This window comes from Marmota marmota, unplaced genomic scaffold (assembly GCF_001458135.2).
Source record: "Marmota marmota marmota unplaced genomic scaffold, marMar, whole genome shotgun sequence".
NCBI lineage: Eukaryota > Metazoa > Chordata > Mammalia > Rodentia > Sciuridae > Marmota > Marmota marmota.
The window spans coordinates 754,627-780,732 of NW_025999863.1; the positions used below are offsets into that span (position 1 = coordinate 754,627).

General features: G+C 56.8%; 2 protein-coding genes, 1 long non-coding RNA gene and 2 other non-coding genes across 7 annotated transcripts; 3 read left to right on the forward strand and 2 right to left on the reverse strand.

Annotated features, from left to right (window-relative positions):
• Positions 1 to 2,106: 2,106 nt before the first annotated feature.
• LOC125619171 lies at positions 2,107 to 3,930 on the reverse strand. Its single transcript, XR_007350683.1, has 2 exons — positions 3,329 to 3,930; positions 2,107 to 2,821 (listed from the first exon to the last, which is right to left on the reverse strand). It is a non-coding gene; the product is annotated as an uncharacterized LOC125619171 (long non-coding RNA).
• A 30-nt stretch (positions 3,931 to 3,960) lies between these two features.
• LOC125619152 (PWWP domain-containing DNA repair factor 3A-like) lies at positions 3,961 to 7,867 on the forward strand. 3 transcript variants are annotated; one of them, XM_048811904.1, is made up of 4 exons: positions 4,081 to 4,170; positions 5,472 to 5,492; positions 6,520 to 6,642; positions 7,188 to 7,867. In XM_048811904.1, exons 3-4 carry the CDS (start codon positions 6,586 to 6,588, stop codon positions 7,347 to 7,349), a joined length of 219 nt encoding a protein of 72 aa, XP_048667861.1. In that variant the 5' UTR covers positions 4,081 to 4,170; positions 5,472 to 5,492; positions 6,520 to 6,585; the 3' UTR covers positions 7,350 to 7,867. The 3 variants fall into 3 exon arrangements, with proteins under 3 accessions (XP_048667860.1, XP_048667861.1, XP_048667857.1); XM_048811903.1 differs by lacking the exon at positions 5,472 to 5,492 and having other exon boundaries at positions 3,961 to 4,097; positions 6,517 to 6,642; positions 7,188 to 7,866; XM_048811900.1 differs by lacking the exon at positions 4,081 to 4,170 and having other exon boundaries at positions 5,468 to 5,610; positions 6,517 to 6,642; positions 7,188 to 7,866.
• Pwwp3a (PWWP domain containing 3A, DNA repair factor) lies at positions 4,157 to 22,950 on the forward strand. The gene is made up of 11 exons (XM_015503589.2): positions 4,157 to 4,742; positions 9,122 to 9,886; positions 10,785 to 10,886; positions 13,623 to 13,693; positions 15,097 to 15,173; positions 15,746 to 15,806; positions 17,476 to 17,551; positions 17,887 to 17,937; positions 18,787 to 19,223; positions 20,190 to 20,278; positions 22,601 to 22,950. Exons 1-11 carry the CDS (start codon positions 4,619 to 4,621, stop codon positions 22,653 to 22,655), a joined length of 1,908 nt encoding a protein of 635 aa, XP_015359075.1. The 5' UTR covers positions 4,157 to 4,618; the 3' UTR covers positions 22,656 to 22,950.
• A 2,635-nt stretch (positions 22,951 to 25,585) lies between these two features.
• On the reverse strand, positions 25,586 to 25,658 carry Trnaf-gaa. Its single transcript has one exon. It is a non-coding gene; the product is annotated as a tRNA-Phe (tRNA).
• A 131-nt stretch (positions 25,659 to 25,789) lies between these two features.
• Positions 25,790 to 25,863, forward strand: Trnan-guu. Its single transcript has one exon. It is a non-coding gene; the product is annotated as a tRNA-Asn (tRNA).
• The last annotated feature ends 243 nt before the right edge of the window (positions 25,864 to 26,106 follow it).

Sequence of the window (26,106 nt, forward strand, 5' to 3'; positions counted from 1 at the left end):
GCCTTGGTCTTAACCTCCACAGGTCGCCACTCCTCAGCGCTGGCTGGCTCTTCCCTGGGCAGAAGAGGCTGCTGTCTCTGCCAGCCCTTTTAACCCCAGGTCCTGGGGCACCCCTCGCCACCCCCAGGATTAATCAAGGTGTTCTCCTGAACAGGCCCAGTGCACCTCTAAGGCGAGTCCTGACGCAGCTGGTAAAGTCAACACATCCCCAGGACCGCTCCGCGGGAGTCCTGGGGAGGATGCGTCTGGGCCCCTGGCTGCCTCACAGGGCGGTTCTGTGGGTGACAGCAGTGACAAAGATCAGGGGTCACCTCTTACTCACAGCATGTCCCCCTTCATGTCACTTAGCACCTCAGAACGCCACCTTATTTGGCAACAAAGTCTTTGCAGACAGGTAGATGAGGTGGCCTAAGTGAGGGGTGGGCCTGACCCAGTGACCGTGTCCTTCTAAAAGGCCTCCAGAAGGCAGCCCTCAGCAGCTCCACCCCAGACGTCAGGCTCTAAGGCTGTAGGAGAGCGTGTGTGCCTCAAGCCCCCAGGTTGAGACCCAGGAAAGGCCTCTGCCCACCAGCCCTGCTGGGAGCAAGTGGCCACTTGCTGGCTCTGGAACCCAGGCAATGGGGCCGCCACCCGCAGGAGCGGAATTGGGTCCCTTGCAGGAGGGCTGGGGGGGAGCCGTGGGTGGCCATGGACTTTGCTCACACCTTGCTGGCCAGAGCAAGTGCTCAGCCATGCTAAGCACAGTGGGACAGGGACTGCCCCCACGTGCCCGAGAAGAGATGACACAGAGGGGAATGGCCCAAGGGTCACCAACCATAGGTGTGAGCCAGGTGGGGGTTCAGAGGGATACCACAGCACCCAGAGCTGCACTCTCAGGGAAGGTCCCGAGTTGTGACTTGTGCTGGGCCACCAGAGGGGTGAGGTGTCCTAGAGAGAGAATGTGAAGGACAGAAGCTCTTCTTGGCAGGTCCAATCTGATTAGGTCAGGCCCACCCAAGTTAGTCTCCCTAATTAAAGGTCAACTGAAAGGAACCAAAGTCACATCTGGAAAGTTCCTTTGCAACCAGGGCAGGGATGTTCACAGGGTCACCCCATATTCCAGGGCAGAGGGAACACAAGGCTGTGGGCACTGTGGACCTCGGTAGAGTTCTGCCTGCCACAGCCTCCAGAGGCACTGAGGAGGAAGGAGACGGCAGCAGGGGCGGCTGGTGCTTGCTGACAGCGTAGCCTTGCAGGCCTTGGCCGAGCAACTCAGGAACAGGGGCCTTCCTCCCCAGGCCTGTCCCTGCCTCCTGCGTCAGGGCACCAGACTTCCCCATTTCACAGGACCATCGACGCACCCAGGAATGGCAGCCTGGCTCTGGCTCTCCGGCAGGATCCTCAGAGCAGCCAGGCAGGGAGGCACCAGTGCCCGGTGGCCTACTGACTCCTGTGCACAGGGCCCTGGTGGGGAGGGCTACTATCCGCCATGGCCACAGCACCAGCCTGCCCACTGTCCCTGACATCAAGAGTGGCTCTGGGAGCAGATTCAGCGACTGCCACAGCTTGATGTCCTGGGCTGTCATCCCCAACTGATGGGTAACAAGAAATTCAGACGAGAAGTCCAAGGAGTGGGCAGTCACTGGCTGGGACCACTGGAGGCCCGAGATGTGACATACTTGCAGGGCAAGGTACAGACGGGTCTGGCTGTGACACGGTTGCTACTGTCCTCTGATATTCCTTCTCCTCTTCTCCGGAGAAAGACAGCCCTATTCACATGTGGCCCTACAGATAGACAACCCTCTCAACCACCTGTCTCCAGGAAAAGCTGTGTGGATGTTTGACCCCCAGGTGTGGGGCAGGAGGGACCTTCCCAGATTTCTTTGAAGCCCCAGGCAATGGGCAGAATGAGTCCAATCCCTGGAGACTGCATACATCCCATTACATGGCAAAAGGGCCTCTGCAGAGGCAATTAAGGTCAGGGACCTTAAGATGGGAAGGTTGTCCCGGTGTACCCAAACCATGGGAGACTACTCAGTAATGAAAAGGAACCAACAGGCTAGGACTGCGAGGGATGTTATCTCAATCTGCTTGTGTTACTGAAACAAAACACCTAAGACTGGGTAATTTACAGAAGAAAAAATTATTTTCTCACAGTTCTGGAGGCTGGGAAGTCCAAACAATGGGATAATTATATGCCAACATTTCAGGGGTTAACACTGCATTAAACAAGTTAATACTCATGTTGAGCCAGCATGAAGCACTTAAATGTCAGTATTTTATGAGATGTCTTCTCCACCAGGCTGTGAGCTCCCCAAGTACTGTCTTCCTCACTACTGCATGTCTAGCCCCTGTCACCAGGCACCATCGTTCGAATGCTGTTTAAAGACTTGCGGCTGCACTGAAGGGCCTTGTAAAGCAGCACCGGTGATGGGCAGCACTGCTGAGAATACACGTTCATGGGCTCCGTCCTGCCTGCCAGTCAGACACAGCCTAAATTAAAACTCTACTCTTCCCTGGAAACAGCCAAGACACACTGCTCCCGTTGCTTCCGTTGTCCTGCAAAGAGCTCTGCAGCACATTCAGGTAGCTGATCCTCTGTTGTTGGAAATCTTTTCCGGGATGTAAGCAATGCTGCAGGAAGTGTCCCTGCAGGAACATCTCGGGGTGCAACTGACCGTGTGCTCAAGGTAAACCCCTGGAGTGGGGACTTCAGGGTCCCAGGGTCTGCATTTAGTGAAGGCATTTGACAGATGTCCAGGTGCAGAAACTCCCATGCCCAGCTGCCCGCACTCCACAGCCCGTCTCACTGCACAAGGCCACTCCTCTCATCTTTGTTAACCTGATGAGGGGTGAAAAATGTATTAAGTGTGTACTGAACCATGAACGAAATCAAAGATTAAAACCTACGTGCAAACCCACTCCTAGCAAGATGGTCTGAGCCAGAAGTGCAAGTGTATTTTCAAAAACGATTGAGGTGGAACATCAAAATGACCTCTGAGCTGAGGCTCGACCCCTGCTCTGATTCATCCAAGGCCCTAATTAGGCCGGAAAGGGTTGGCTGTCCCGCCACCTTGTTAACACTGATCTACATCGCCAGCTTTCACGGCCTGTGTGTCCCCACTTGAGCCTTACAGATAGATGTCCAATTACAGGTCCTCCTTTGTCGCCAGCCCTGTGGGAAACTCAGAAAACCGGAGGGAGGATGGCCATTTGGTGTCACTTTGCATTTCTGGAACCCAAAGAGACCCAAACCGAAATAGTGCCAGGGACCTGGCCAGCAAGAAGCTGCGGTGAACTAGCTCTCACCACTTCAGTGTGTGCCAAGTACCGGGTGATGGTTACTCACCCTCACCAGCACATGGGGGCTGTGAGTTGCCTGGGGCTCCAGCTGGGTCAGACCGCCTGGAAAGGAGATCCAGGGAGACCTGCAGCAACGCCTTGACCTCTCCATCCCTCGTCTCTCTTTAGACCCTAGTGACCTGGGCACAACTTGGGAGCCAGGCACACCTGGAGCACTGGCCACACTAGCAGACCAAAGGCCGGGGGCAGGACCTGGCCAGGGCTCCCCAGAGGGTCAGCGCCTGGACCCTGGTCCCTGTGGCACAGGCCCAGGTGGAGCGCCTGGGCCTGCAGGACCCTCTGCGTGGCCAGATGGCCCTGTCGCCAGCAGTGGACGTCACTCAACTTCCCCCAGGGCTGGCTGGGGGCCCAGTCGTGGGCACAGGCGGGTGTGCTGGCTTTGGGGTGTGGACCGGATTGGCTGGGCAGCACTCCGAACTGGAAGGTTCTGTCGGGATCATCGCGAGCGCGGCGGTGACCCGTCCGTCTTCTCGCAGGGACCTGGGGTCGGCGACCGCGGCCTGACCAAACACAAAGGCACGCGACGCGGGAAGGCGGGCGCCGGGCGCAGCGACCCGAGGGGCGCCCGAAGACGACCTACGCATGCGCGACGGCGTGGGCGTGGCCTGCGCCGGGCCGCGGGGCTGGTGCGGGGGCGGGTTGGGGAGGCGGCGTCGGCGTCCCATTGGACAGCGGCGGACCTGGGGCGGGGCTTGGCTCAGCCTCGAGGCAGGCTCCGCCTCCAGCCCGCGGGGAGCTGCGCGGCGGCGGAGGCGGTGAGCGCGGGGGCGCGGGCGGCGGCGGTTGGCGGGCGGGCCTTCTGCCTTTGGGGCCGCCGTGGCCTCCTCGNCCTTCCTGTGTCTGCAGAGCTGCCTCCTGAGCCTGCCTGGCCCCCAGCTCGCTCTCCCTTCTGCTGGGCAGTAATTGAATACTCTGACTTACAAGGAAAGCACATCCTTTTAAACTGAAGCGCGCCTGCTGGGCTGTAAACAGCTGTCAGTAACATAACCTACTCTGAAAACCTAACAAAGGAGTTATTTGTGCAGTTGAAAGTAGGATTTGCCTCATAAAAGTCACAATTTGAATTCATTTTTACTCTTAACTCCAGCCAACCTTTCTATCTTAAAAGGGGGGGGGGGAAGCAAAAAAAAAACAAAACCCATCCACCAGGGTCCTCGCTGCCTCTAACCTCAGGCAGAGGAATTCCTAGTTGGCTGTTACTATTGGTGTAAGTGGGAGGTTGAGGAGGAAAATGAATTTAATTCTTTTTGTCATCTGAAGAGAAGCATGTTTGAAAATGTCTTTGTGGCCTTGGCTGGTAGCGTGTAGCCGTCCCTTCTGTCTCTGCAGAATTCAGGTGAAGAGCACGGAAGTGGAAGCCCTAGAGAAGTCTCAGATTGAGAACATTGCCTCTTTCTTAGGTAAGCGCACATTTCAAGGGATGGTCAGCCTTAGTAAATGAGAGCATTTGGAGGACGCGGAGACCACTTGGAATAAAAGCTCACCCAGGCCCTGTTCTCACAAGGCGGAGTGTGAATGAAGGAGGGGAAACGTGGATCTGCTTTCTTAAACCTTTTCAGAATTTAACCCTAGGATCAGTTGTGTTCTTTCTTGTGTGTGATTTTTTTTTTTTTTTTTTAAACAAGTTGTGGTGCTGGGTTGGAACCAGAGCTTGGCACAAGCCAGGTGAATGCACTGCTTCTGAGCCTCACCTGGCCTGGAGTCCTGTTCTTGACCCAGCTCAAGGCCCTCTCCATACAATGAGGTCTCCAGAGCTCAAGGACATAGTGGGCTTACTCCCACGAGGGGAGGGTCTTTTTCTTTGCCCATCTCATGACTGTGAGATGACTAAGTTACCACCTCGTCTGGTTTCAGCCTGGGTCTTGAAAAGTGGTCATTTGTGTGCTTAGAAATCTAGGACAGAGTCCAGGGGAGGAAGCATGGGCTGGCCTTCTCTACAGAGCCTCTGCAGCGTGGTGAGGCAGGCCGAGGCAGGAGTGGACGGGGGCTCTGCCCCTGCTCTTTCAGCATGAGCCTTTCGTGGCTGGGAAAGACTGCCTGAGCCTGGTGGAGCTGGGACCTNGAGCGCGGCCCGCTGCGCCTCGTCGGGTGCGGCCGGGCGGGGGCTGAGGCGGCGCGGCCCAGGCGGGCCTGGGTAGGGGCGGCCGGGCCCGGACGGCTCGTCCGCGGCGTGCGCCCGGCGCTTGCGGCCCGAGGCCCCTCCGGTGCCGGGGCCGGGTCTCTGCTGCCTGCACCCCACCTTTCCCTGAGCCTTGGCCTCTCCTGCCGGTACCGCCGCCTCTCTGCCTGCGCCCCACCCTCCCTCTCCTTCCCGAGCCGGTCACTGCTGCCTACGCCCCCGCCGGCCTGCAGGCCGTGCGCGCAGCGAGCCCCCTTCCTGCTGCCCCTAGACCCTGCTGCCCGAACCGCCATCCCTCCCCCTGAGCCCTGCTCCTGCTGCTTCCTGAGTCTCCCCTCTGCCACGAAACCCCTTCCTCTGAGTCTGTGACCCCCTGCTGGGTCCCCTCCTTTCCTCACTGATACGAACCCCCTCTTCTGCTTCCTGAAACCCCTTTCTGTCCTGCTTGAACATCTGCTGTGAACTCCCTTCCTGCTTGGACCCCCTCCCCTAGTGACCCCTTTTTTCTGCCAGAGGCCCCCCCTGTAAAATAGCACCCCCCAAAAAAACCAAAACAAAACAACTTTGCATTTCTTGTCAACAGCCAAGGCATCTCATCTCTTCCGTGGGTGGAGGGAATGGTCTGCAGCTGTCCCCGTCCTTTTGGGGATACAGCAGCTGAAAGAACATTCATTCTCTCTGGATTTTGTGTGCTGTGGTCAACTGTTAGCTCCCATACCCAGGCAGGGCCTTACGCATTTATTGCCTAAACCGTCCCTTGTGTGGAGGTCACAGGCTGGCCTTCAGTGTAGAAATAATTTATTGAGAAGTTTTTTCAAAATGTATGGGAAGAACTGCTGGGAGGGAATCTGCTGTATTTTATTTATGAAAAAAAACAAAAATACAGGCACCTGCCTGGTGACTGAGGCCAGTTTGTCAGTTTGCTCAGTGCCTGGTTAGGGAACTGAGTGGTCTAGTGGAAGATAAGCTGAGCTAACCTGTGCCCTTGAGGATGGTGTCTGCATGAAAATTGCCAGCAAATGCCTTTATAAACCACCCTGCAAATTCTGTTGCAGGGCACGTGGGCATCAGACCTTGAAGCACTTTGTGCCAAATCGTTACCACTAACCACATGAGCCTAAATCATGACGGATGCCAAGTACGTCCTCTGCAGATGGGAAAGGCGATTGTGGCCTGCAAAGGTGACAGCAGTTACTCTATAATTGCAGGAATTGGAAATGACTTTCAGGTGACAAGTAAAATCTTCATCAGGCACCAATACCTAGGAGTGCTTCCGTGAAATAATTGAACCTGGTTGGCGCCTGGGTCTGTTGGCACGGATTCTTGTTCCCCATATAATGGGGTTTTGATCTAATGCTTACAAGGTTCTATTTCCAGAAGTGTCATTTATTCACACACACACACAAAGGAAAGAAAAAGGAAAATAACAGCTTTAAAAATGCATGTAGGGCTCTGACTCGGAATTCCTGGCAAGAGGCTCGTGGTGGTAATGTGCGGGGTGGTGTTTGGGGTGCCTTCCTGCCGCAGCATGAAAGGCACTGTGGATGGGAGCCTGAATCTTGGGCTGGGAAGCCCACTGGTCTCTTTGTCTGAATTAGAGGAAATTGGACTGGCATTTGAAATCTTTGCTTGCATATGTGAGAAGTACTTGGTTTCTTTGTAACCCTGTTACCTCTGTATCTCATTTTGTCTTAATAACCAGGATTGTTATTTTTTTCAAACATAGGTTTTGGCCAGAACTGAGACTTCAACAAAAAATAAGAGAAAAAAGGAATTCTTTCTAGATGTTCAAATACTCTCTCTAGAGGAAAAGTTAAGTGTTGTATGTTTTAAGTCTTTTCTGTGTGGGCTTTCTGATCCCCTACCTGACAGTGAAGTCCGCTCTTGAGAGCTCATGAACTCCTCCCTCAGTCAGTATTAACCTCGTGAAGGAGTGTTCCTAATAACCTTGGAGGACAACTGGTTTTATTATATGCCTGTTTGGAAGCTTAAGTCTAAATGAGACCATGTGTGCCATTTAGAAAGAGATGGCACAAAACTTGCGAGAACGTGAGCAATGTGCAGGGTCAGCTCTCCTGGGGGGGTCCACACGGGTATTTCTTTCCCACAGATCAGTGGGTCTTGTTGCAGACTCCAGAATTTTGAAACGTTTGGGTTTTGAACTTGTCACACCAATAGGAAACTTATTTTTCTGCATTGGAAAAAGCAAATAAACGGTTGTGGGGCAGTGTGTTGCTTGTTCTGCTCTTGGTTACCTGCGGGTAAAGCAGTGTGGACCACCTTCAGGGCGATGGCAGAGTCCGAGAGTCCTCTTCCTCTTCTCTGGGGAGGCCTCCCTGCCCTCTCCTTCCTGTGTCTGCAGAGCTGCCTCCTGAGCCTGGTGGAGCTGGGACCTGTCGGCACATAGCTCGGGAGCATTGGCCTCTGTGCTCACCGAGTCACAGATCCACACAAAATTTTTTCTCTACCTAGAAATGCCAGTATTTAACCCAGTGGCAAAAGGTTGTTTTGTGAAAAGATTGACCAGAATCCTTCCCATGGTGTTTGTGAAATAAGGCCTGGTTTCCTGGACAGCTGCTGTCACTGGAGCAGGGTGTGTGCCTGCCTGCCCCAAAATGCTGACCATGTCCTTGGGTGGCATCCCGATGGCTGGTTCAAGCTGTGTTGCAGGGCAGGTTACTTGGGGGTGCTTTTAATATTAAACAGGGAGGGCTGGGGATGTGGCTCAAGCGGTAGCGCGCTCGCCTGGCATGCGTGCTCCCCAGGTTTGATCCTCAGCACCACATACAAACAATGATGTTGTGTCTGCCGAGAACTAAAAAATAAATATTCTCTCTCTCTCTCTCTCAAAAAAAAAAAAAATAAAATAAACGGGCAAAATGTGGTTTTGATTGAGGCATTACACCTGCTGAGCTGTGGCATTGCCTCCCTCATCCTGTTCAAATAGCAGCGCTGGGTCTGTATGTTGGAATGAATAAGTAAAACCGTTGCCCGGGAGGATGGGCTAGAGTCGAAGGGCCCTCGGATAGCTTTCCTGGCTTTGAAATGCCCTTGTGAAGAAGTGAGGGAAATTTGGGGCTGGGTTTGGGGCTCAGTGGTAGAGCACTCACTAGCACGGGGAAGGCACTGGGTTAGACCCTCAGCACCACACAAAGGTAAATAAGGTATTGTGTCTATCTACAGCTAAAAAATTAAAAAAAAAAAAAAAAGTGAGGGACATTTACCAGCCCACAATGAGCTTTCAGAGGGCTTTCTCACTGCCCCTTGCCCCACCCAAGAGTAGCTGCCAGCGATTTCCTTCTTTAGTTGGCATTGGTTTTTTATTGACCCTGATTGAATTTGAAATTGTATGGTTGAGAGGATTTGCAAAACATTTGAATACATTTTGCTCACAGTATTGTTGTGTAACTTGGAAGAATTTATCTTGGTAGCGAATCAGGTTGAGGTCAGTGAATTTTTCTTTTCTTTTTTTTCTTTTTCCTTTTTCCAAGATTGCAGCCCTGAATGAAAAGCTGTCTTATAGCTTTGTCCCTTTTTCAGGGAATCGCCTGCTCTTGCCTCATTTAGGGCGAGTGCTAGCGACCACGGTGACTGTGGATGTGTGGCCGTGGCAGCCCCTAGGCACCTGAGCGTGACAGGTGCTCTCTCTTGCCCCTGCAGCCTCACAGGAGGAGGTTCCTGCTGCACCCCTGGAGGAGCTGACCTACAGACGGTCGCTGCGGGTGGCTCTGGATATTCTGAATGAGAGAGACCGCATCTGTCAAGAAGGCCCTTCCCGGAGAGAGCAGCTGCCCACGGACGTGGCTTCCCTGCCCCGTGATATTTTCTCTCCATCTTTTCTGCCTGAGAGGAGGTGGGAATACGCACAACATGACTTGTCAGGTTTGTTCACTTGTGAAAAGGCCCCCAACTGCACAATGGGCCACAAGAAGGAGCTCAGGAAAAGTGAAAACCCAAGAGCCCAGTCGGTCAGTCCAGCCAGCGACGGTTGTCAGGATGGTAGTAGGTCAAGGAACCACCGAAGCAGTCGAACGCGGGCAAGTAAAAGAAGAAGGAATTCAGCCCCGAAGTCCACCTGGTGCCAGGGGGTGCCTGCACTTCCAGGGGCAGGGCTGGAAGAGGAAAGCCAGGGAGAGCCTGGCCGCTGGATGGCCCTGTCCTCACCTTCTCGAGCCAGGGAGGATGATCTGTGTGCCAGGGCTGAAGGACGTGATCCAGGCTTGCCATCAGGCAGCCTCACAGTGTCCCCAGCCCAGGAGGGGGCAGGAGGACGCCTGATGAAGAGGCTGTGCCTAGATGGAGGCCGGAGGCTGCAGACTGCACAGCTGGAGCCAGCGGCCTCAGGGGCAGCGCTGCCTCCGTCCAGCACTCCTGCAAAGGAAGTGAGACACGCTGGTCTGCAGGCCCATGGCCAGCTGGAGCAAGGTAACCCCCGCTGCTGGCCCTGGGAGGCAGCACTCGGGCTCTGCCAGGATGGAGCAGTTGGCAGGCACTTGGTGTTTCTAACCAGATCTTACTGAGACTGTTACCAAAATAGATTCAGAGCAGAGTTTCTCGTTCCTTTGTGTTTGTCTTCCCACTGAGTTATAATTGCTTTAGATTCTCCCAGATACCATATCTGTACTATTGTTGGGGATGGGAGTAAGTGGGACCTGTGGCCCTGGTGGAGTGTGGCTGAGCAGCTGCGCCACGTGTCAGACACACAGGCCGGGAAGCGTGGTGCCCAAGGCTCTCGGCACCTCTTTATTCTTAACCTTGCAGAGCCAGTTGCCCTCCCATTCGGTGAGACAGGACTCGTCTGGGGAATCGCTGTGTAGACAGCTACATGTAGTTCAGGCCCGTGCTGGGATCCCCATCCCAGCCTCCAGTACCTCACTTGCTTTTGAAATGTCGATTCAGGAACCCTCACTACCACAGGGTCCAGTGTCAGGAGTGAGCTCCCTGCAGACGGCTGCATGGCTCTGGGTCTCCATTCTTACAGCCCACCTGTCACCCTGTAAAGGCTCAGGAGCCAGTTTGTGCCTCGGCACCATTTCCTGAAGTGACCATGCCTGCACCCTGCCTTGTCTCAAGTCAGTTCTCAGGCTGGCAGGGGATAGTGCAGCAGGACAAAAGAAGCAAGTCCCTCTGAGTCCGCTCGGTGCCTGGCAACTTAGCCTGCTGCTGCCTGGAAAGGCATCTCCCTCCCCCTCGTGTTTACTTTTCTTTGAAATGAACCTGAGCTGGGTGTTGTTGGGCGAGGAGCTGCCTAGCTCGCAGGGGCCCTGCGCTGACCCCTGTGCCGAGAGGAGTCGTCATGACAGTCTAACCTCACTATTGGCAGACCCTCCATCTTCTGAAGAGTCCATGGAGTGTGGTTCCATCAATTCCATCCTGGATGCAGATGAGGAGGACGAGGAACCACCGAGGATCCTTCTGTATCACGGTAAGAAACAAGCACAGAGCTTGCTTTTGGGTGTAACAGGACACTCGGAAGAAACTGGGCCATGTTCCGAGACTGCTTCTGACATCTCCCCGAAAGGTCTCTTGCCATTGGATTTTTCTTCTACTAAACCAAGACCTGAGAGGAACCCTGAGAATTGCCTTTTTCTGTGTTCTTAAGAGTAACCAAACGGAGGGGGGGTCTGACAAAGAGACCTTCGGCCCTCCCTGTCAGCATGGCTTCTGTCTGCTTGAAGCTCTTGTCCTGTTCCTTGTGGGAACCAGGTGGCTGAGTGAGTGGATGGGTCATATTGCCCTCCTTTGGGTGTAGCCGCATACTGCCTCCTGGGGGCACACCTCTGGCTGTGGTGTGGGGATGTTGGTCCTGGCGGGCAGTGTGTCCAACCCGAGGGAGCAGTGTGCACCCCCAACCTGTTTGCACTGAGGTGATGTATGTTTTGGTGCCTCTGGACGTGGGGACAGAGGAGCTTAGCAAGAAAAGGATTTGATTTGAACCAGCAACAGGTGGCTTTGCTTCCGGAACCAGCTGGAACCTGCTGCATCTTACATTCCCTGCTGCCCTGCACCTTTGCTCAGGCTTGTCCGTTATTGCTGGTCTGCAGACATGCTCAGGATGGTTCAGACACGGTGCAGGAGGTCTGTGGGGCCTGCCACGGGACCCTGCAGGCCAGGGCCGGGAGGTCCTGCAGGCGCCCGCTTACTGATTGTGCAAGCATGTGTGCACTCATGTGTTCAGGCACTCTTGGTGTGTCACTCTTTTGATATTTATTTATTTATTTTTTTAGTTATTGGCGGTCACGGCATCTTTCTTTGTGGTGCTGAGGATCGAACCTGTGCGGCATGCATGCCAGGCGAGCGCGCTATCGCTTGAGCCACATCCCCAACCCCTGTCACTCTTTTTTGGAAGGGGTCCAAGAGTAGAGTCCAGGGTGCTTTAGCACTGGGGCACACCCCAGCCCTTTCATTTTTTGAAACAGGGTCTTACTAAGTGGCTCAGGCTCGCCTTGAACTTGTAGTCCTTCTGCCTTGGCCCTCTGGGTTGCTGGGCTCACTGGTGTGCACCACCATGTCCAGCTGTGCAGCTCTTTTTTTGTCCAAACTGCTTAGAGCTTTTTGTCATTAAGTAAGCATAATTGCAACCTTGAATTTTCTGCTTTCCCCCACATGATGCCAACTCAGACTTTCACGTCTCCACGCGATCTTCTGAGTGTTGGTGGCAACTAGCTATCATTTCCTAGGGGTGATGAGAGGTGGATATGGTGCCAAGGCAGAGTGCTTGCCTGACATGCGTAAGGCCCTGGGTTCCAGACCCATTTCTGCAAAATGAAGGAAGGAAGGCAGCCCATGTGTGGAGTGGTGACTCATGTCACCTGAACTGCCAGAGTGCCTGGTGGCCTCCAGCTCCCACAAGCAGGTTTGCTGGCTGGGAGGAGAGAGCTGTGCCTTCCTGGAGGGCCCGTCCCTGCACCTCCGCCAGCCAGAGCCGGGCTGGCCCTGGCCACACAACTCCTGGGGTGCTCCTTTCTCTCAGGAGCTAGCACAGGTCTGTTTTGTTTTGCCTTTTTAAACCTTGTTACTTATTTGTTTATTGGCGGTGCTGAGGATGGATCCCGTTCCTCAGCTGTGTGAGGCCAGCCCATCACAGCCCAACCACGGGGTCTCACCCAGCCCTTGAGTGGGCTTTTGTCCCCTGTTGGTTTGGGTTTTCATGCGTCAGACTCTTGGCAGGGCGTGGTGTGCGTCCCTGACCCCAAAGTCTTTGGGAAGCTGATGAGTGCCTCGTTTGGGTGGGGAGCTGTCGCCTCCTGACCTCTTACCCCCAGCCTGGTTTCTGCCAAGCGGGCCCTGGTGTGTGCCGTGAGCTGCAGCAGCAGCCTTCTGGCCGTTGCCAGTCTGTGTGCCACGGTGGTGCTCCTGGCCCTGGTACTCTCATGTTTCTAATTGTTCACTCATTTTGGGAATTTCTTGGGATGGGGTAGCCAATGTAGTTGGGTTTTGTTCATAAACAGCGTTTTAGTTATCTCATGATTTAAAGATCTTCTCCCCATTTTAAGACCTTGGTTTCTCAGGTAGGCACCTTGAAAATAACGTTCTCCCGTGTACCTCCCTGTGGGCCATTGGCCCCATTCCTGCTTTGTGCCACGGGCTGTATTTTGTGGTCCTGGGGCTGGGATGGAGCTGCACCCAGCCTGAACCACTGCTTTAGGGAAAAGTTCTCTTTTTGTTGTTGTTACCGGGGATTGAACTCGGGGACACTCGACCGCCGAGCCACATCCCCAGCCCGTTTTTGTTTTTTATTTAGAGACAGAGTCTCACTGAGTTGCTTAGGGCCTTGCTAAGTTGCTGAGGCTGCCTTTGACCTCACAATCTCCTGCCTTAGCCTCCTGAAGCACTGGGATTACAGGCATGTGCCACCATGCCTGGAGGAAAAAAGGTCGCAGTGTAGGAGACCTTAGGTTTACAGAAATTGCAAACACAGGACAGAACCCCCACTTGCCCCTGCTGCTGGTGCCTTCCCTGACCACAGTGTCTCTCCACTCTGAAGCATGGGCGTGTGTTGCATGGTTCGTGGTGGTTCCTTGTGCCTGCGTTCACCTTGCCGGGCCCCTGGCACAGTTGGGTGGCATTGAGATGGCGGGTGCACGCTGGCGGCTGGGTCTCTGGAGTTGCTGCTCTGGCCGCTCCGTCTGCCTGACTCTCTGTTTTTTCTTTTTTCTAGAACCAAGTTCATTTGAAGTAGGAATGCTTGTCTGGCTTAAATACCAAAAGTACCCCTTCTGGCCAGCGGTGGTAAGCACGACCCTGCCCCTTGTTGGCAGCCAGGCCTGCGTCCTGGGCGTGCAGCCCTTGACCTGGTTCTGCTGCTGGGGAACACCAGTGGGTTTTGAGAAGCTGGAGGTGCCTTTGCCTAATGGAAGGGACTAGTTATTTTGGCACAATTTAGTGTGGTTCATGGGTCAAAGTTGTATCAAGCAGAATTAGAAAAACCTTCTCAAAGAAAGCGCTAGTAGAGCCGGGGTGGTGGCTCAGTGGTAGAGTGCCCGCCTAGCATGTGTGAGATACTGCATTCGATCCTCAGCACCACAAACATAAGATATTGTGTTCACCTACGACTGAAAAACAGATGTTAAAAAAAAAAAATGGAGCGCTAGTGCTGGCCCTAGTGTGTCACTTTGAGCCTGTCCCCATTAAAGTGCGGGGGTCAGGTTTCAGCTGGGGCCTTCGCAGTGTGGGGGTGTTTGCAGTAATGTGACTCCAAGTGGCCTGGGCGCCACCCCTGCCTTCTCCCGCCTCGGGCTTGGTGCTCTTGGGCCCTATGATTTCTGACTATGTAGCTGTAGTTGTTCAATTTTGTTTTCTTTTTCTTTTCAAATACTTGTGTGGTCTTGGGGATGAAAGCCAGGGCCTTGGGTGCGCTAGGCAAGCACTCTGCCACCCAGCCACACCCCAGCCCTGGCTGTTTCTTATCAAGAGACAGCAGTGTTTGAACTCACAAGGTGTTTGCTCTGCTGTTTTAATGGCTCTGAGCTCACCCTTGCCAGCAAGACCGCCCTGCGCACGGCTGACTGTGGTCACAGGAAAACAGTCGCAGTCTGAGCAGTGTTTGCTAGGTGAAATAGGGCCTGAGTGAAGGCAGAGACTCGGGGGTGGGGGGCCTCAACCCCTTGCCCTGCTGTGCAGGGCATGTGGGGGTCCTCCTCCCTCCAGGCCCTGCCCCCACACCTCCTGGCACCTCCTGGGCCCTACTGGGCTGACTGGTAGCTGGCAGGAGAGCTTCTGGGCACAAGGGCAGGCAGCCATGGCCTTGTTTTCGGGTCTCCTGGAGATCCTAGGGTGGTTTGGGTCAGGTCCACATGGCGGTTCCTCTGCTGTCCTGGGCTGGCTCCTAGCCTCTCTGAGCTGCCTTTGCTTGTCCCGAGAGTGAGGATGGGAACCCGTGAGCTAGTGGGAGAGCCACCCAATGCTCCTCTGGGGGGCTGCAGTGGTGGGTGCAGGTGCTCTCAGAATCCCAAGCGGAAGACCACCCAGCCCGCCTCAGAGGGGACACGGTGGAGAGCAGTGGTGTGGCTGCCTTCTTGGCCTCTGTCTGGGCCTGTGCTGGCTGTCCCCACCTGGTGGCACTGCTCACAGGCAGTGTTGGAGCCACCACTTCTTGTCTGTTCCTGACGCTGTCTCCTTGGCTTTGCCCACAGGTCAAAAGCGTCAGTCGGAGAGATAAGAAGGCGAGCGTGCTCTTCATCGAAGGGGACATGAACCCGAAAGGCAGAGGGTAAGGCTGCTGTTCTTGGCTGTCTGAGTGGTCAGGAGGCGTGCTGGCGGCCCCCAGGGGGAAGGATGGCCAGGGCCCAGGCAGGATGCAAGAAGGAGCATGGAGGCTGTAATGGAAGAAAAGGTTTTCAGAACTTCCCCTGCCGGCTGTGAAAGGTGGCTTGAGTGACAGGGCCCACCTGCGCAGACCGGTCAGAGCTTGCCTTGTGCAGACAGCGTCTTGCCTCCACCCAGACCTTGCTGGCTGCCTGAGGCGGGTCCCTTGGCCTTTCCCTCCCTGCCGGATCCTCAGTTGTGAGGCAACAGCACAAGAGCATGGGATCTGCCCTCCACTGGTGCTCAGAAGCCTCACGCTCCTCCAGTGGCACTCTGGGGCTCCTGGGTCCTCCAAGTCCCTTTTGGGGTCTGCTCTGGAGCACAGGGCATCAGTGGTGTCCCGTCCCTTGGGCCTAGCTCTGCGCTGTCATGGGCAGCTGGCAGAGCAGTCACTGGTGGGGCTGAGGCCTGAGGAAGCTGGGGGCGGTAGTTCCTGAGGCGCTGGCTGCCCTGCTGACCGTCCCTCTCCCCGTCCAGCATCACCGTGCCCCTTAGGAGACTGAAGCACTTCGACTGTGAGGAGAAGCAGGCACTGCTGGTGAGGGCGTGTCGCCTGCTTGCTTCCTGAGGGTGGTTCTGTGGCTGATCAGCGTGGCCTTTGTGGCTTTGGGGTCCCTGGCTCCTGTGTGTGTGTCTGCCACCTGGGTTGGGAGCAGGGCTTAGAGCCCTGGGTTCCTGGGACCCCATGCCTTGCCCCTCCCTGAGCTTTGCTGTCACGGCTGGGCCACCTGGGAACCTCACCCTGCATGTCCTGTGCACTGTGCCTTGGCTGTGAGGGGTTGAGGGCCTGGGCTGTGTCCTGGTCACCTGCCTGGGCGCTTCTTCTTTTCCCTTTTTCTATTCATGCTGGGACTGGAACCCAGGGCCTCCTGTGTGCTAGGCATGCGCTAGCCACCGAGTCCCCATTTCCTTTTCCTGATTTCCAACCCTTTAGAAGGTGGGCACTGCACCCCCTGCCCGAGCCTGGCTTTCTTGGGAGTCGGCAGCCCCAGGTGGTGAGCTCGCCTCCCTGCAGTGTGGAAACCACGCCCTGTCCAACACCTGGAATGCTGGTGGGCAGGTGCTCTGGGCAGAGGGTGGGCTGGCACCAGGGGCCACGTTGAGCCCTCTGGCCTCCCAAGAGAGAAACCCAGGCCCAGCAGGTCAGGGCCTGGGCCGCCTGCATTCAGAAGTGTCGGTTCCGCTCTTGGGAGTCAGAGCGGCCTCCCTGGAGGAGTGCAGGGCACTCAGGAGGGCGGTGGGGGATCTTCTTACCTTCATCCCTGGAGCACACAGGAATTGTTTCTCCAACTGGAGTCCTGGTCATGGGTCAGTGGAGGCCTGGGCCCTTGGTGAGCAGCGCCACCTACGTCCTTTGCTCTGAGGAGAGTGGGTTTGGTGCCCCGTGTGGGTGGGTGGCAGGGAATGCTCATGGGCCATTTAAGTGGGTGGGGCTGGTGTGACCCTGAGTAGAGGGGGCTTCGTGCTTCAGGCCGAGAAGTGTCAAGAGGCATGGCTCCTGAAGAGCAGTTTGGGGCAGCGCTTTGTGAGGCAGGTATTGGGGGCTCCCCAGGGGCCAGAGACTGCAGGTCTTCTACCTCCGACCTTAGGACATGCGGGTGGTACTCCTCCGTGGCTCTGGAGTCTTCTGTGGGCTGTCATGTGACCACCTGGCTTTGTGGGGCCTGTGGAGCTGCAGCTGCCTGCTCTCTGTGACCCCTGCTGCTTGGCTGTCACCAGGAGTGTCTCCTGCTGCCCTGGAGGTGGCATGCAGGGCAGGCAGATCACGGGCTGGTCCAGGGCACCCATCCTCCTGGGTGTGTTGGGGCCACTCTCACAGAGGGCATTGGTCTTGCATCCCACGAGGACCCTGAGGCCTGGTGAGACCTGGCACTGGTGGCTGACATCCCTCCCTCCTGGGGGGGCAGCACGTCCTCCAGCAGTCCTGCTGGTTCTGAGCAGTGTGTGGGCGGGCACACACACACAGACGTCCGCCGACATTGGTGGGCACTGCAGGTGGCCATCCACCTCCACTCCTGAGCACTGGCCCAAGACCTGGGCTCCTTAGTGAATGAGGAGACAGGCTCCAAGGGACTATGGGCTGCCCAGGGCTGCCCAGGGCTGCTGGGCAGGTGCAAGGCTCTGCGGCATGTCCTCTGGACAGAGGGGATGTGTGAGGTGGTCCTGTTGCCCTGCTAACATAACACCCTGCCGTCCGGGTCTCGCAGGACAAAGCCAAAGAGGACTTCGACCGGGATATTGGCTCCTGCGTCTCCCTCATCACCGACTACCGGGTACGGTTAGGTATGTGGGGCCACAGCCTGGAAGTGCCCACTGTGGGCAGAGCAGAGGGCAGGGCTGGCACTGGAACTTAAAACCCTGAGGGCTGGCTTTAGGTCTGGAGGCAGACACGCACTGCTCCTGGTCTGTCCCCCAGCCTGGCTGGGTGCGCTATGTAAGCAGAAGGCAAGGTCTCTAGGGGGAGAAGCAGTCTTGGGGCTCCTGCCAGGGGCAGGTCGAGCTGTGGGCTGTTCTGCAGCACCCTCTTGGGTAGGCTGGGGAGGCCCCAGAGGAGGCATGCAGGATGGGATGCCGAAGGTGCTGGGAGGACCCACTCTCACCTTCCCTCTCCCCTGCAGGCTGTGGCTCTTTTGCGGGCTCCTTCCTGGAGTACTATGCTGCTGATATAAGTGAGTCCTGTGGCAGTGTCGAAGTGCCAGCTGGCTGGGAGGGCGTGGCTCAGTTGGTGGAGCGCTTGCCCCGCACGTGAGAGCCCTGGGTGCACCCTGGCACCACATGTCACGCACATAAGCTCACACATGCTCCCATACTCACACACACATGTGCTTACACACAGGTGCACACACTCACATGTGTACACAGTGAAATGGAAACATGGAAGTGGGATATGCTTTTAGCCCAAGGCAAGCTGTGAGAGACCCCCCACCAGATGCACCCATGCTGCCCCTGTCTGCCATGGGGCCTGCGTGGCTATTGGGTTCAGCTCGTCTGTCCTGGTGCCCGTCATCCCACAGACTGCGTCCACACTCTTCCATGGGGGCGGGTACTATGTGTGGCAGGGACTTGGGGAGTGCAGCCCGGGCACTGGAAGGCTGGACAGTGCTTTGCAGACTGTCCTGCATTTCCTTTAGGACAGGAGCAGGGTTTCCATTCTTAATGGTTGGTTGCAAAAGGAGTGGAAAGAAGCTGGTTCTCTTTTAGCAGAGCTGCTGGGGGTGGGGTGGGGATCTCTTCTCTGCTTGGGTTAAACATGGCTGAAGGGCCCAGTTAAGAGAGGATAACCAGGATCCCGTCAATATGAGGGTCCTCAGGAACCTTAAAACAAAACCGCCGTTCAGCCGCTTCCTGGGATCTGGAGGCGCCTGGTCTGCCTCCCAGTCCTGGCCACGGCTCCAGTTTGGCAAGGCCCGTGCTCCCTGGGCTGGGCGCACGGCAGTGTGGTCCACCTGTGGCCCTGAAGGAGGCAGAGATCCTGCCCAGGCCCAGGAGGGGCCCCATGACATGTGCTTCTGTTGCAGGCTATCCCGTCCGGAAATCCATCCAGCAGGATATTTTGGGGACCAGGTTCCCTCAGCTGAACAAGGGAGACCTTGAGGAGCCCGTGGAGGGCAGCACTGTGGGGCGCAGGCAGCCCTGCAGGAAGGTGCTGCCTGACCGCTCTCGGGCTGCGCGGGACCGTGCCAACCAGAGGCTGGTGGAGTACATCGTGAAGAGCAGGGGTGCAGAGAGCCACCTGCAGGCCATCCTGAGGAGCAGGCGGCCTTCGAGGTGGCTGAAGACGTTCCTGAGCTCCAGCCAGTACGTGACCTGCGTGGAAACCTACCTGGAGGACGAGGAGCAGCTGGACCTCGTGGTGAAGTACCTGCAGGGCCTCTACCAGCAGATGGACGGTGAGGTGCTGGCGGGAGTCAATGGTGACAGCATCAGGTTCATCCTGGACGTGCTGCTGCCCGAGGTGAGCCCTGGGGGCAGGCCGCATCTGGGATGGGGTGGGAGCAGCTGCTCCTCAGAGGCCCCTGCTAGGCAGGCGTGTGCACTGACTGCGGAGTCCTGACACGCTCCGCTAGCGTGGTGAGGCTGTGTGCCTGTACCCGCGGGAGGTGGGAAGACTATGTTCACTTGACCCGTAGATACTCAGTTGTGTCCTCTGGAACTGGGTGAGGTCTGGGATGTTTGTGTTTGTCATGACAGGGAACGCTCCTGGGACACCCGTCCCAGGGGACGATTCATCCCCCACACACTGGGGATTGAATCCAAGGGCGCTGAGGGCTGAGCTGTGTCTTGAGCTCAGCAGGGTCTCGCTGGCCTTTAAGCCTGCAGTCCTGTGGCCTCACTCTGCCTCCCAAATGGCTGGGGTGACAGGCGTGCATGACCGTGCCCTGCCCTTAGGACTTTTAGATGCTATTGTTCTACTTAGAGGAATTAACACTGTGGTCAAGGTCAGACACCCACTGCAGACCTCAGTGGCTCTCCTAGAAGTCAGCTCTTTTTTTTTTTAAGTTGTCAACGGACACAATGTCTTCTTTTATTTATGTTTGTGTGATGCTGAGGATGGAACCTAGGGCCTCGCACGTCCAAGCCCAGCTCTCTCCAGCCCCAGCCCCAGCCCCAGCCCCAGCTCTTGTTTTGATGGTTGACTTAACAAATCTCCCGGGGGCACGTGTGGTCTGGGCCTGCCTTTTACTTTTACCGTGTGTGGTGACCTGGCCTCTTGTCTCTGGGCTAGAAGATGCTGTCGCTGACTGGGCTCAGTGCCTCCTGCAGCGACGGCTCGACTTGGGGCTTGCTGGAAGCATGGGCAGTCTGGAGGGGAGGGGTGGGGCAGGTGCCAGGGCTCTCTGCAGCTTTCCCAGCCTGGTGTGGGTTCCGTGGCTGCCCCAGCACTTGCTGCCCGAGTCCAGCTTACTCTGCCCTCTCACAGGCCATCATCTGTGCCATCTCTGCGGTGGACGCGGTGGATTACAAGACGGCTGAAGAAAAGTACATAAAGGGACCTTCACTCAGCTACCGGTAGGCGCCAGGTCCCGCTCCTTGTGCTACACAGCTCCTGGGCCACCTCTTCCTCACAGGCAGCCTGGCAGGGGCACCCAGCCTGTCACTAGATGGAAGACAATCAGCAGGTGGCCCTGGAGTCCCCACCTGAGCCAGACTGCCCAGGGACCTGGGTGCTGCAGGAGGCTCCGGGCTGAGCGAGCGTTCTGGTTGTGCTCCTCCCTGACCTCCTTGGGCAGAGCCCTGTGTGCGCACGTGGCCCCCCCCCCCCCACACACACACTACACACTGCACTCTCCCCACCTGCTCCCACCCCCTGGCTCTTTGAGAAAAGAGATGAAGATGAAGCAGCAGCATGGCCCTGATCAAGATGTCTCCCTCTGGTTGCGATGTCTGGCCACCCTGGGACTTTTGGCTCCGAGAGCCCCTAATCCTCCTCTGGGCGATCTGCCAGGCCTTGCTGGGAGCCAGGCGGGCTGCAGGGCAGTGACAAGCTGAAGGCTCAATGGAGTCACAGGCAGGGTCTCTGTGCGGGTCTTGCAGGTCTGCCTCCCAGGCCCACTGTCCTGCACCCTGGAGGCGGCTGGAGCTGCAGCTGCTGGGGAGTCGAGGGAAGGAGCCTGGGCTTGGCTGTCGCGAAGGCCCAGAAGCCTCCTAGAGGGGGTTAGGTTGGGTTCTGTTGGCGGGAATTGTGACCCTGGGCAGACAGAATGTGGTTGTCACTGGCTCCTAGCGCCTGGCCCGTTTCAGTCAAAGCAAGTAGAAGTGACAGTCTGGGAGTGAGGCAAGAGCCACAGCGACTCCGCGCCAGCCCAGCTCCTTCTTTGTCCTGCCTGCTTTCTTAGAGCCTTCGTGGTGGTCCAGGCAGGTAGGGCCTCCCTCACTCCCACGGCTCCCTTCTGAGGAGCTTCTGCCCTGCTGTGCCAGTATCAAAAATGCTACAAGCCGCACAGTGGGCACACCTCTCCTCCCAGCAACCTGAAAGGCAGAGGCAGGAGGATGCAAGTCCAGGCCAGCCTCAGCAAAGCCCTGTCTCAAAATAAAATGGTCTGAGGGTGTGGCTCAGCAGTAGAGCACCCCTAGATCGGCTCCCAGTGCCTCAGGGGGAGAAAAGTGTTAAGAGTCCACAGCTGGACTGACCGGGAGCCCCTCAGCTGAGCTGCGTAGAAAGGGACGCCAGTGCCGTGCGGGGGCATCTCGGGTGTCCGGCGAGCAGGGTCCAGGCTTTCCTTGGGCCTCCAGGGTGTTTTCTGCTGAGCGCCCCATCCCAGCACCGTCTGCCCCGGGTCTGCATTTCAGTGCTCCTGTCCCATGGCTCTTCTCTGTCGTCCTGTGGCTGAACCCGGGTGCTCCACTGAGCTGCCACAGCCCCTTCTATTCTGCTCTGAGGCGGGTCTTGCAGAGTTGCCAGGCAGCCTCTCGCCTCAGCCTCCTGCGTCACTGCACAAGGGTGCCCCCACTTGGCTTCAGGGCCCTCTGGGGCTCGCGCTCACCTTCGCGCAGCGGTGTCTCAAGAAGTGGCTGCCATGGCGGCAGTGCCCTCCTCCCACCGGGAGGTTCTCTCCCGTGCTCCAGCGTGCGCTGCAGAAGCGTGAAGCCCACGTGGCCTGCTAACCCCGCGTTTGCGTTCTGTCCGAGATGCCCTTACTCTTGGCCTGTGAGGGTTGTTGCCTCAGAGGTGTGGCTGAGGACACTTGCCACAATGTGTCACCTCGAAGTGTAGTTTACAGCCTGGAATGGTGCCACAGCTGGGTCCCAGCTCCTCAGGAGGCTAAGGCAGGAGGATGGCAAGTTCCAGGCCTAGGCAGCCTAGCAAGACCCTGTGTCAAAAAAAGAACTGCAATTTGGTATTTCACAGTTGTTTTTTTTTTTTTTTTTTTTTTTTTTTTAAGATGATTATTTTAAAAAATTATGCTGGGCTGGGACTGTAGCTCAGTGGCAGAGCACCCGCCTTGCACGTGTGAAGCACTGGGTTCCATCCTCAGCACCACATAAAAAGTCAGGCTGTCCACCCACAACTACAAAAAAATGTCTTTTAAAAAATTGTGCAGAAAATGTCCCTGGGCTGGGTGTGTACCTCCGTGGTGGAGTGCAAAGCCCTGGGTTTAATCCCCAGCACTGCCAGAAACGTCCGGCTGCAGCAGGGTGCAGCGGCGCATGCCTACGATCCCCCGTGTGATCCCAGAGCCTGGGAGGCCGAGGCCAGGGGACAGCAAGTCCCAGCCTCTGCAGCCTGGCCCCATGTCCAGCTCTTTGAGTGTGTGTGCGCGCGCGTGCATGCAGGCGCACGCACACACAGTGACTGGTTGCCGAAATGATGGACCCTTTTGTTTTCTGAAGGGAAAAACAAATATTCGATAACCAGCTCCTAGAAGAACGGAACCGGCGCCGCTGAGGATAGTGCCACTGCCAGGGCACTGTGGTCTGCTCGGCCTGGCACGGGGTGGCACGTCTCCCTGCGGTGCACGCCAGTGTTCTGGAGGGTCAGGACCCCGAGTGGGGCGCAGGGCGGGTCCCCCTCGCTGAGGCAGCTCCTTCCCTGGTGTCTGGGGAGGGTGTGTCTCCCTACGGGTGCTGCGAGCAGGCGCGCCCTGTGCTGGGCTGCTCCCGTGCTGTGCTGTGCTGTGCTGTGCTGGTGCGAGTTTGTCGTTTATGTGACATTGCATCCAGTATTAAATGTGTTTTTAAAAGAGGCTTGTGTGATATGGCTCGAAAAGCACCGCGTGTTGGGTCTGGTTCTATTCTGTTCCTCTCTCTGGTCTCCTCCCCTCCCAGCTCTGGCATTTGCTGGGCGGCCCTGGGTGTTGTGCTGGAGAAGCCAGCACCAGAGAGGAGCTGTTCCCACGTGCCACAGCCTGTGTGGGAGGAGGGGCAAGCCCTGGCAGTGGCCACCCCTGAGGTCCTCTGCTTGTGTGCACCCCACAGCAACCTCAAAGAGCTGGGAATGGCTGTCCCCGGGGTCCAGCATGGCCACCACCCCACCTGGTGGCCACTGCAGGAGCGTGCAGAAAAACCAGCTCTGTCCTGGGCCGGCCCTGAGAGGCTGGCTTCTGCAGAGTCCTTCCCGTGTGTGCCCAACAGCCCTGACACACCACACTTCCCCATGCTCAGGTTGACCCTCTGCTGATTCGGGGGTCAGGTGTTTCTCTGGGCTGCTGAGCAGCATCCCGGGCCTCCAGCTCCTCCAGGCCAGATGTGACAGCTCATGTGTCCCCAGACAGCCTGGGGTTCCTTGGGACATAGCCTTGGACAAACCTTTGGGCTTTAATGACTTCCCATCCACCAGGTCCGCCTCTTCCTCCTCAACCCTGTTTCCAGCCCCTGCACTGTGACCACAGGCCTGCTCCCTGGGCCGGCCACCTGAGGAGCCTTCCCTCGGGCACAGGTGTCAGAGCCAGCCCCGTCCACCTGAGCCCATTCACAGGTTGGCTGCACGTGCAGACCCCACTTGAGTGTCTTGCACGGTGCAAAACAGGTGGCAGCACACTGTGGTGGGGATAACTTCTTCAGGGACCACCTCCTGGGTGGTTCCGAGGCCACTTTTAGGGCTCTGTCATCTGAAGGGGCTCTGAGGTACCCCTTCCACACTCTGGCCCTCTCAGATGCTCCCTTCCTTCCAGCATGGCTGCCTGCTCCCTGCAAGACGACCTGGTGGGGAGGGCAGCACCCGTCCTGGCCGTGGCGGTCACACACCCTGGGTCCCAGCAGATAGTCTGGGAGACAGTGACATCCTACAGAGGCAGAGCATGGGTGGTGGACAGTGAGCCTCCCAGAGAGCCCTCAAACCCATGTCTGTCCCTTCCCCTGCCCCTGCAGCCTCAGCCTCACAGGGCATCCCATGATGATCATAAAGGTGGCAGTGGGTGCCACGACGCCCGTTCCTGAGCCTCGGTGACCTGCACACTGAGGACCCTTCCTGGTGGGCCTGCCTGGAGGGTGGCCCTGGGGAGTCAGGGAGGCTCTTCTTCCTTTACTTCTGTGGTCCTGGGGAGCAGCCAGCCTTGCTCCTGCACCTGTCCCCCTGGGCTGCACCCAGGCCCCCATTTTTAACTTTTGGTACTGGGGTGGAAACTCGGGGTGCTTTACGACTGAGTTCAACCCCAGTCTTTTTTGAAGACAGGATCTTGTGAGTCGCTGAGGCTGGTCTCAACCTTGTAATCCTGCCTCAACCTCTGGTCTCTGGGATAACAGGTGTCATCCAGAGGAGAGCATCCAGCTCTCCTCCTCTTACGAATCCATCAAATGCCATCCAGGGCTTCGGTGACCAGCCCTGGTCATGGTCAAAGTTTGCCTCCAAACTTACCGGGGGAGTAAGTTTCTCTTTGGTGACACGCCAACCTAGTAGGGGCTTGGGAACAAAGGAGCAAGTCCAGTAGTACACTCTTCAGAAATGAACATGTCCCTGTTGGTTCATCAATTGTGACAAACTGCTGCATTAACACAAACCACAATTAAAGAGCTGGGTATGGCCTTCAGAGGATCTCTGCATGATCACCATAACTTGTATGACTCTGAAATTTACTAAAAGTTTCAGATACAACTTTTATAACAGCACTGCCTGTGTACAAGAGAGGAAAAGGCTTTTGTTCCAGCCAGTGTTGCAGATTCTGGCCAAGCCTACCTGTCCTTTTCCCCCACCTCAGCCTGGATGCCAGGCCTGGGTGGCAGCCCCTGCCCTGCCAATGCACCTGCCCTTGCCTCTCATCCCCAGGGACCAGGAGGATCTGCTTAGCACTGGGGCCCCAGCACCTCAGAACTCAATCAGTTCCTGCCTGGTCCTCAGTAGGCGGCCGGCCTGCTGGAGCCCCAGTCTCCCATTAGGGAAAGGGGCGGAAAAGGTGGAGCAGGGATCCAGCAGGATTTGTGTGCAGCAAATGATGTGCAGTGGGAGGCGTTTTGCAAACTCGAGTCTGGTTATCTGTTTTATAATCTGTACTGACTGTAGCCCTACAAGGGTGGAAAGTGTTGGGTGGATTTACAGCACTGCCAATTTTTTTAAAAAGTGTTTTTTAGTTGTAGTCGGACACAACACCTTTGTTTTTATGTGGTGCTGAGGGTGAACCCAGGGCCTCATGCCAGCGCTCTACCGCTGAGCCACAGTCCCGTCCCAGCACTGCCAATTTTTAAAAAAAATCTAAAATACTGAAGAAGGTAGGTAAAGGAAAGTTTGGGGAGCAATAGAAGTAGGGGGTAGTGGGAGAACTGGTGGTCGCTGGTGGAGTCAGCGCCAACTTCCTGGATCCCGGGCTGCACAACCGGGGGCTGCACAACAGGGTGACGTGCCGGGGAGCAAACCGAGAGTCCGGGGTTGGGTGCCAAAACTTCTGCCGAAACCCGGGATCGAACCAGGGACCTTTAGATCTTCAGTCTAACGCTCTCCCAACTGAGCTATTTCGGCAGAGCGCGAGACGCCTCTCCTTGCTGGAACTCCGCCCCGCGCCGCTGCCGCTGCCGTCGCTGCTGCCGCTGTCGCCGTGCGCAGAGCGCGCATGCCTCGTAGGATGCCACTGGGCGCCAGGCGGCAGCGCTGTCTCTGTGGCGCAATCGGTTAGCGCGTTCGGCTGTTAACCGAAAGGTTGGTGGTTCGAGCCCACCCAGGGACGCGCAGGGTGATGTTTTGTTTCCAAGGGTACAAAGGCGTCGCCTTTCCTTTTGTCACCCTCGCCCCGAAGGCCCCTGACCCGGAGCCATCCTCCTGAAGCCCCCGGTGTTGGCACGAGCAAGCAGGGAAAGCGCAGCGCCCCGAAGGGCCCGAACCCGGCGCCATCCTCCTGAAGCGCGCGGTGCTGGCACGAGCAAGCCGGAGGAGGCGCAGCGGAACGACCCGGACGGGGTTCCGGTTTCCG

Bases quoted from the DNA above. Each gene is read 5' to 3' on its own strand.
- Pwwp3a (XM_015503589.2), top strand. From the start codon at position 4,619: ATGTCTTTGTGGCCTTGGCTGGTAGCGTGTAGCCGTCCCTTCTGTCTC. The intron at 15,174-15,745 runs GTAAGGCTGCTG...CTCCCCGTCCAG, and splicing joins ATGAACCCGAAAGGCAGAGG to CATCACCGTGCCCCTTAGGA. The intron at 17,552-17,886 runs GTATGTGGGGCC...TCTCCCCTGCAG, and splicing joins CGACTACCGGGTACGGTTAG to GCTGTGGCTCTTTTGCGGGC.
- LOC125619152 (XM_048811903.1), top strand. From the start codon at position 6,586: ATGACGGATGCCAAGTACGTCCTCTGCAGATGGGAAAGGCGATTGTGG. The intron at 6,643-7,187 runs GTGACAGCAGTT...TTTCAAACATAG, and splicing joins GGCGATTGTGGCCTGCAAAG to GTTTTGGCCAGAACTGAGAC.